Source organism: Parus major, chromosome 9, assembly GCF_001522545.3.
Source record: "Parus major isolate Abel chromosome 9, Parus_major1.1, whole genome shotgun sequence".
NCBI lineage: Eukaryota > Metazoa > Chordata > Aves > Passeriformes > Paridae > Parus > Parus major.
This window is the reverse complement of record NC_031778.1, coordinates 16,602,795-16,611,798: the sequence shown is the minus strand read 5'-3', so window position 1 is coordinate 16,611,798 and position 9,004 is coordinate 16,602,795. Positions and strand designations below refer to the sequence as shown.

The 9,004-nt window shown below is 58.5% G+C and overlaps 1 protein-coding gene across 1 annotated transcript; it reads right to left on the bottom strand.

Annotated features, from left to right (window-relative positions):
* Positions 1-1,044: 1,044 nt before the first annotated feature.
* PSMD2 (proteasome 26S subunit, non-ATPase 2) lies at positions 1,045-8,409 on the bottom strand. Its single transcript, XM_015638079.1, has 21 exons — positions 8,250-8,409; positions 7,445-7,501; positions 6,909-7,073; positions 6,540-6,661; positions 5,939-6,163; positions 5,677-5,835; positions 5,262-5,406; positions 5,012-5,072; positions 4,603-4,749; positions 4,326-4,432; positions 3,801-3,928; positions 3,635-3,722; positions 3,118-3,280; positions 2,921-3,022; positions 2,685-2,830; positions 2,387-2,470; positions 2,090-2,258; positions 1,915-2,009; positions 1,624-1,750; positions 1,418-1,536; positions 1,045-1,336 (listed from the first exon to the last, which is right to left on the bottom strand). Exons 1-21 carry the CDS (start codon positions 8,382-8,384, stop codon positions 1,154-1,156), a joined length of 2,727 nt encoding a protein of 908 aa, XP_015493565.1. The 5' UTR covers positions 8,385-8,409; the 3' UTR covers positions 1,045-1,153.
* Between the last annotated feature and the right edge of the window lie 595 nt (positions 8,410-9,004).

The following is a 9,004-nucleotide window of genomic DNA, read 5'->3' as shown; positions in this document are numbered from 1 at the left end:
CCGCGCGTCCCAGAGGAGGTCGGGGTCCGCATGGCTACGCCCCGTCCCCGCAGCCACGCCCGCCGTCCCGGTCCGCCGCCGCGCATCCCGTGCACAGTCACGAGGTGAGTGGGCGCACCGGCACCGTTCGGGACGCACACTCACCCGGGTCCCACAGCCACCCAGAGACCGACACCAGCGCCACTCGCGACCGTTCGGCGCGTGGCACCACCGGGACCCGGCTTCACCCAGGACCTCCCCCCAGCCAGAACTTGACGCTGCCCTGGCGTGCACCCACCCGCGCTCCGTCCAGCCTTGGCCACATCCGTGGCCGCACCCTCCTGCACCAGCACCTTTCCGGGACCAGCATCCACCCCGGGTCTGCTCTCATGTGCGACTTGCACCCATCCAGCATCCACCCCTCTCCCGACCAGGAACTGCACCTGCCCACAACCCACCCAGCATGCCACACCCACAGGAGACATGGTCCCCACCCTGTACCCTGCAGGATGCAGCACTTTACCCCTACCTGCATCCATCCCACTCCTCTTGTGAGTCAGCACCCCACTTCCACCCAGACACAACCTTCTTCCCTGTCCAACCAGCTGGAAGACAGCAGGGCCCAGACACTGTTTTGGAAACAGGATAGGGCTTTCCTCTTCACTAAAAATACTTTCCATGTGGCTTCCATTCCCCCTCCCTGACCGCTTTAACCTCAGTGTCAGCTCTGGAGCAGCACCAAATGATGGCAGAGCCCAGCACATCTGGAACAGCAGTTGAAAGCTCAGAGCTGCCAGCCAAGATCCCCACGGAGGGCAGTCCCAGCCAGGGACAGGCCATGCTGGGCTTAAGGGGAGTTGCACACTGAGCACATGTGGCTGTGCCAGGCGCACACACAGGGCACAGCTGGATGCTGAAGTTTAGGAGTACCCATGGCGCCCCACAACCCTTGAGTTCATGCCCTGCACCTTGGGGTCTGCACTGTGCAGAGCCTCCATGGCCTACTGGCACACCCAAAAGGATGAGAGCCCAGCCCACACTCCCAGCACAAGGAGAGGATGGCAGCACTAGTCCCCGCATAGTTTATTTCCTTGACTCCCAGTAACAAAAACAAACTAGGTTTTTTTCCCTCCCCTCCCAAACCACCTACCCACCCCCCCAGCTTCCCCTTGGCTCAAACGTCGTAGTTGGGATTCTTGCGTAGGATAACAAATCCCTCCAGGATGGGCGTCACAGGCACGTGCTCCTCTGTGGCCAGCTCTGCCCGCTCTCCATGTGCCAGCAGCACTGGTGTTGTGTGAGTCTGGAAGCCAGTGATGGTTTTGGGCTTGCCTGCCTGGCCCACCACATCCACAGCCTATGAGAGAAGAGCAAGGTCAATGCCAAGGACACAGAGGGACATCAGCATACCCCCTACCCAGCCCTGGCTGCCCCTTACCTGTCCTACCCGAACCGACACAGGCAGAGGCCGCAGCTCCTCATCGAAGGTGACCAGCATGCGGGGCTGCATGGCAGCAACAAGGCCATAGAGAACGTAGTGGGACTTGCCCAGGATAACTGAAGGGGAGACAGAAGTAAAGGGGCTGAGCAATGCCCACGCTGCAGGGCAGAGAGGGCTGGGGGGACAGAGTCCACACTACTCACTGTTGCGCACATCCAGGAAGGACACGAGGACGGTCAGCAGCCCAGCCACAGCCACCTGGCTCATGAGCTGGCGATCACTGTGGTATGGGCACAGGGTGAGCGTCCCCTTGCCCAAATGAGTCAGGCCCTGGTGTGGCAGAGAAAGCACATGAAAGAGCGATGGGGTAACCTGGGACTCCCAGCCCTCCCTCAGGAGGGTGACATCCCCAGGACACCACTCTCCTCCTACATCCAGGGCAGGGACCCCAAACCTCCCCTTCCACACACAAGCAGTGAGCACAGTATCATTACCTGGGCCAACCGCACCATGAAGAGGTTGTTGGGGTCCTTGGCGTGGTACTGGGCCAGCTGCCGCAGCATTGCTGCCAGCCGGGCGTTGTTGGTACCTGGGGACAAGGAGGTGCAGGCAGAGTAGTGTGCAAGGCTCCCCCCCACTCCCCCCAAACCAGGCTGTCCCCAGGCTTACCACTGCCCACCATGCCCATGGCAAAGATGGAGTTGTAGGAGACCTCAGGGTCAGCGTCATGGGAGAACTTGCTGAGAGTATCAAGGATGTTCAGCCGGGGATTGGAGACTGAGATAAGAGCCAGGGCCAGGGGCACAGCACGGCGGAGGGTGGGCTCCCCGTACCGCAGCTGCACAGAGAGGCAGGTGTTAGACCCAGGTCACCAAGCACAACAAGGTCTACTGAGATGTGAGGCAACATGCAGTTTCTACTCTGAGGTCCCCTCCCAGCTCTGTGCTGTCTCCCAGTATCACTCACCAGGTGGCCGAATGTGCGCAGGCCCATCTCCGCACCAATCTCCTCACCCATGGCAATGAGTGCGATCCCCAACACTGCTACACCCTGCAGGGACATAGGCACTGAGTGCCAGGCAGGGAGCACCCAGCCCAACACACAGCTTCTTAAGCCTCTGTGCCCACCCCAAGCCTAGGGGGACAGGGTGAGCAGAGGATCCTGCTAGGAGCTGTTTTCCTTCAGCTCTGACACCACAAGGGCCTTAGGGACCCCTCCAAAGTTCCTGCTCCAGGAACACAGATCCCAGCCCGCATTTCCCTACCTGGTGAGCACCCATGTCAGCTGAGCTTTCTTTCTTCTCCTTCTCTTTCTTGTCCTTTTTGTCCTTGTCCTCCTCTTTCTCCTTGGAGTCAAAGTGCTCACTGCAGATATGCAGGAGCTGTTGCACCTTCAAGACATTCCCTGAGCCTGGGGAGAAAGTGGAGAGCCAGGATCAGCAAGCAGGCAGAGGGCTCTGGACCTGCTCCCGCCTCCCCCACCTCGACCAGCCCAACTCACCCGCATAAGCACAGATATCCACCAGTGTGTTGGCAAAGCTGCGGAATGGCTCCGACACTACTTCCAGTGCTGCCAAGATAGCCTCAATTGCCTCTCCCTTCCCTGTCAAGGAAAGCATAGTGATTAAAGGACAGCAGTGGAGGGATGCTCCCACCTCATTCCCCAACCCATGAGCCACTGGCACTGTCCAGTCTTACCCAAGTGGTTCAAGCCCAGGCCAAGTGGCAACCACCGGGCATACGTGTCCTTCAGTTCTGTCTCTGATTTCTCCATGATGGTCTGGAGGATAGTCGAGGTGACATCGCCATTGCAGGAGCCCACTGATATCATTCCACAGGCCAGGGCAGTCACACCAGCCACCTAGTAATAGGGGAAGGAGCATGTCATACACAGGTATCCACCCTAAACCAAGACAACAGAGATCAGAGTAAGCTGGCCTACAGCACTAGGTGTCTCTGGTCTCCACTTCCTATGGAAATCTGGGGTACTAGGAGACCTGATGGTTTCCTGCCCTCCTAAATCTGCTGCAATCCCACTGTGGCAGCAGCTCAGATAAGGAAAATAGGGTCATGCTCTTCTGGCACAGCACAGTGCTGAGCAGGGACATGTAGCCTTGCTGTTGGAGCTCAAGCTGGCTACAGAATAGTGTCTATATTCCCAGAAGCTGCAGGGCACTGAATGGGGAAGTAGGAATCACAGGCAAACCCCGCCTACCTCCATGCTGGACTTGGAGTCTCCCATCACAGGTAGCAGCAAAGTCAGGACATCCTCGCGGTTGGAGCCCGCATATGCCAGTCCCAGCCTGCAGAGAGATCAGAGGGGTGTGAGGGAGGAGCTGCACCATCCTGTGCAGCACGGGAGGCTGGGGCCACATCCTTACCCAAAAATGGCTCCAATCCTCATGGTGTTGCTGTTGTGGAGGACATAGTCAGACAGGAGGGCCAGGGCAGGGTCACACTCATTTTTCACCCCTGAGTTGACGATGCCACAGGCCAGGAGGGCTCCAGACTGCAAGAGAGAAGCACCATCACACACTAAACACCATCACACAAAGCCCCCTGCCAGCCAGTGACTGATGTCACCTCACACATCACACCCCCCCCCCCAGAATGGGCAAGTTGGTACAAAGTGGGCAACGCCACTCTGGATCAAGCTGAGCAATCCAAAGTTCATAGCTCTGTGACAAGGGGAGCCCCTAAAGTGCTTCAGGCAGTCCAAGAGATCAACACCTTGCTGTGAGCTGCTCAAAAGCCTGGGACACGGGGCATCCAACCCTTCTCTGTGCAGGAGATGAGCTGCACAGGGGACCAAAGCAAGTACCATTCTCCAGCCAGCTGCACACTGGGCTCACAGCAGCACTACCCCACACAGACGCAGAGCAAGGACCTTGATGTAAGTCACTGACCTTGATGTAATCCTCTGAGGAGTACAGGTACTTGTCAATCTGCGTGAGTCCCCCATCCACGTCCCACAGCAGGATTGTGCCCAGTGAGGCTGCAGCACTCAGCATCCCTGCGGTTCCAGGGAAGAAAGGCCTGCATCAGGCCTGAACTGATGTGCCCTGCCTTGGGCTTGTGGTAGCCAGGGACATAGGCCAGCTCAGCCACCCTTACCCCAAAAGGGACAGGGTGGTAACCCCAAGCCTAGAGGCACCTCCAGCCCTGCCTAGCCAGCTAACTCACCATGGTCCTTGTTCTTGTATAACCATTTATTGCCATCATCTGTCAGCAGCTTGTCCTGTCCAAAAGCAGCATTCACAAAGCCGTTCACAAAGGAGGAGGCCAAATTCATCCGGGCTGAATCCACTTGGGAACCACTTCCCCCAAACCCTGTGGAGCAACAACAGGGTGAGGAAAGCAGCAAGAGAAGCCCTGCCAGCCCTCCACCATGCAGCCATCCCACACCATACGGGAACGAGGACCTTTCCCATCACCAGCAGGAAGGCAAAGCCCAAATCCACAGGTCAGAGACCACGGGCAGGCTATTTGCCCACCTCAGATACACATCTGACCACACAGGCCCAGAGATGCTTGGCAGCCTCAAGAACTCCATACACATAGGGATGACAAAAGCCACAACACAAGCCCTTACGGTTATTTTCCAGGTGGGTTTTGTAAATATCGTCTGGCACTTTAGGCTCCATGATGTCCAGCTGCAAAGACAAGGGATAAGGGGGTTACCTCCTGGCCAGCACATCCTAAAACAGCAACCTCTCCAGGAGGTATCTGTCCCAGATCATAGGGATGATGGATTTCTCCACAAATCTTGCCACAGAGCCTGGCACCCATGGCAGCCACAGCTGGAGGTAGCTCAGACTGCTTTTCCCAGCTGGGACACTCACCTCCCTGGCTAAGGCCAGGAAATTGCTGTTGAGCTGGACATTGGACATGATCTCTGTTAAGTCCTCGTACTCCTCCACATCCTCATTCAGCTCCAGGAAGACTCCATGGCGGCCCAGCATAAAGGCCATCTGCTTCTGGACAACTCTGTAGAGAGGGGAGGGGTTTCCTGAGTGCCCAGAACCCAGCAAACCCCAGCACAAACACAAGTTCACCAGGCAGTGAGCCAACCTGCCCTGCCCAGGGCATACAGACATGACCCACTCCTGCCCATCCTCATTTCAGGGACAAGAGTCTCAATCCAAACCCCCAGACACCTCTCACAGCGGCAGATCCAACCTATCTCTACCCAGACGGGGATCCTTGCCCTGTCAGGATGAGCAAAGGCTGCAGAGGGCAGGGAACATCTCTGCTTACACATCTTTGCAGGAAGTGAAGATGTCCTCCACCAACTCCACATCATTGAGCATCAGAGCCAGGCGCAGGGCTTCAGGGTAGCGATTGAACTTGCGGAAGATGCCCAGGGCACAGCGCAAGAGAGCCGAGTTCTCAGGCTCCGGGACATAGCTTACACAGCTTTAAGGAGGAGACAGACATGACGGTGACAACCAGATCAGGCAATCTTGGCCCAACAGGGATCAGGCCCCGTCCAGCAGCTCGACCTGCCAAGCCCCCTCACCTGGTCAGGTAGAGGCACACTTTGGAGTAGGCATTGTCATCGATGTACTTCTCCAGCATGTCCATCTGCTCTATCTCCATAAGCAGGTCACAGGCCTCATGCTCTGCGTTGTGGGCCATGTTGTAGGGGACAATCTCCTTGACCAGGGTGAGGAGTGTGTCCCTCTGAGCCTTGTCAGCTTCATCAATTTCCTGCCACTCCTTGGCCACCTCTCCTGCCAAGTGCCTGCAGGAACAAAGCGATATCAACACTACAAAAACCAGTTTCACTGAGCCATGAGAATGGGGAGCAGCTGCTCCCAGTTAGCCAGGGCTGTGTGCTGTTTATGGAGGCTCTGCATTCTGCAGACCTTATAGGGCACAAGCCCAGAGGAGGACGAGGGTTAAGACCAGAGATTTCAGAGGCCACAGAAGCAAGACCTCTGCAGCTAGAAAGCCACCATGAATAGAGCATGAAGTGACACATATGTAGGTGTGACAGGGGCAGCTAAACACATGACCAGCTAGTCAAGACACATCCCAGACAGGCCAGGGCTAAAGCACTCCATGAAATTCCACTGAACCCTTATCCTTCCCCAAGCTCTGGTCCCACTCAGGCTTACCTGACGTATTCATGCCCCCAAGATGCCAGCTCCTCTTGAGAGCCCACCAGCCGGTACTTCAGACACTCACGCTCCCCACTCATGGTCATGGCCAGGACAGAAATGATGTCTGCTGCAAAGCGCTGCAGAAAGAGTGCAGAGCTCCAAACACAGACTAGGCACAGGGAACCAGGGGCAGCCAGGGACACAACACCCTCCCTGTGCATGCAAACCACCACAGGTGGAAAAGGTACTGTCCTGACAAGTTATAATCCTCTGGAGAAAGTCACAGAGACTGCTGTTAGATCCCAGGGTCCAGAGGGCTCTGTAATAGCCTGCCCCAGCACTGTCCCCTCAGTCACGTGGGATGGTGGGGCCAAGAGTTTCTACCTTATTCTCTCCCGGAGCCATGTTCTCATAGATCTCCTTCAGCTTGCCATAATGGGGCCGTAGAAACTTGAGGGGCTTGGGAACAGAGGTCATGGAGGTGGTGGAAGAGCGGATCTGCCTCCGCAGCTCCTCCAGGGCAGGGCGGTAAAGTGATGTGTCTTTCTCCTGCAGAGGGAAGCTGCTTGTCAGGGAGCAAGAGGCTGGTTTCTGAGGCACCACCTCACTAGCCCTCCCCAAACAGAGTCATGGCTCTTAGCCGAACAGCCCCCCACCCTGGGCTGCCTCCTTCAGCCCAAGAGCTGGAGAAGGAGGGAACAGCAGGGCAGAAAGCCTCTCTCACACCAGGGACACAGAGGTCCCTTGGACACAGGTCAGACAAGAAGCAAGGCTGTGGGACAGATCACAGCAAACAAGCAGGGGCCCCATCCCACTCAAGGTAAAATTCCCCAATCTCCACTTAATCTCCCATAAGCAAGGGACAGACGGAGCTGAATCCCAGCCAGGACTCCTTGCTGAGGGGCAGAGCACACACTTACCCCCAGGCGCTCCACCAGCATCTCCAGCTCATCCTGCAGCTGCTTGTCCTCCTCAGACTGCCAAAATGCACAAGAGAAAGCAGAGTTAAGGGTGCAGAGCACAGTAAGTCTCAGTTTAACAGAGGCAGGGCTGCAGGGGTACCAGGACAAAGTGATGCACTCATTGCTTAGGGCACTATCCTGCCCCAGTGCTGCTAGGATGGAGCAATGCACACATTACTGAGGAAACCCTCCCCAAGAAACCACCCATTCCCGGGGTGTGAGATGCACCTCCCCCATTACTCCGTGCAGTAAACAACCCCACGGAGAGGGGCGCGTCAGGTCACAGCCCAACGGGGGGACACTCCACTCACAGCAGCCTCTTCAGCAACAGGCTGTGTCGCCCAACCCACGGGGACCCCCAGAGCCAAAATCACCCCCGTGCTGAGCAAAGCGGGGATCCCTCCACAGCGCCCACTGTCACACACACTCCGTGGTTACACCGCAGCTTCCCTCACCAACACTGCCCTGAGGCCACCGAGTCCCCCGCCCAGAAACGGGAGCCCTCAATTCCGTCAGACGGGCACCCCATGACGTCCCGGCGCCCCGCCGAAGGGAACCCCTCGCACCGCTGCCGTCACGCGCCCCCGCCGGAGGGAGTCCCCGGAGGGATGCTGGCCGTCCCCGTGACGTGGGATGACGTCCCGTTCCCGCAGGGATGCCGGCCAACCCCGTGACGCGGGATGACGTCCTGTCCTGCCCCGCCGGTGACGCGGGCCCGAATGGGCCGTGACTCAGCTGCGGCCCGCGGCGCGGCGGCACTCACCAGCTCCTGCTCCTTCTCGGGCCCGGCCGGCGGGTCCCGGCGGTCTCGGCCCCAAGGCGGCGTGGGCTTCTCGTCGCCGCCCGCCCCGGGGCCGCCCTGCACCCGGCTCTGCCCGCCGCCACCGCCCGCGTCCATGTTCGCCCGGCCGTGCTTCCGCCGCGCCTGCGCAACGCCGTGACGGCACCGCCGCGCGCCGGGGGCGGGGCCAGGGGCGGGCGACCCCACGTGCGGGGACATCGGTACCGACACTGGCACCGGTACCGACACTGACGCTGGTACCGACACCGACACCGGTACCGACACTGACACCGGCGTCGACACTCAGACCAGTACTGACATTGACACGGACACGGGCACCGATACTGACACTGAAACCGGTACCGATATTGACAGTGAAACCGGTACCGACATTGACACTAAAACCAATACTGACATTGACACGGACACTGACAGGGGCACCGACACTAACGCGGGCACCGGCACTGACACCAGCACTGCCCCTGAACCGGTACCGGCACTGACACTGACACACCAGCATTGTCACCGACACTGTCACCAATAGCGGCACCGGCACTGACGCTGACACCGGCAGCGGCACTGGCAGCTGGAGAGGCTCCACCACCCTGGCACGGGCAACGCTGCCACCCGAGCTGGGCAAGTGAAGTAGCATTGCTGGCAGCATTGTGGCCCCCACATGTCACAGACACCCGTGGGCACCGTGGTGTCCCTCCACCTGTGTTCACACGTACCCCGCC

Excerpts from the sequence above, each read along its gene's own strand:
- PSMD2 (XM_015638079.1), bottom strand. The coding sequence starts at position 8,384 with ATGGACGCGGGCGGTGGCGGCGGGCAGAGCCGGGTGCAGGGCGGCCCC. Across the intron at positions 2,471-2,684 it reads CTGACATGGGTGCTCACCAG|GGTGTAGCAGTGTTGGGGAT; the intron begins GTAGGGAAATGC and ends ATGTCCCTGCAG. Across the intron at positions 2,010-2,089 it reads CATGGGCATGGTGGGCAGTG|GTACCAACAACGCCCGGCTG; the intron begins GTAAGCCTGGGG and ends CCTTGTCCCCAG.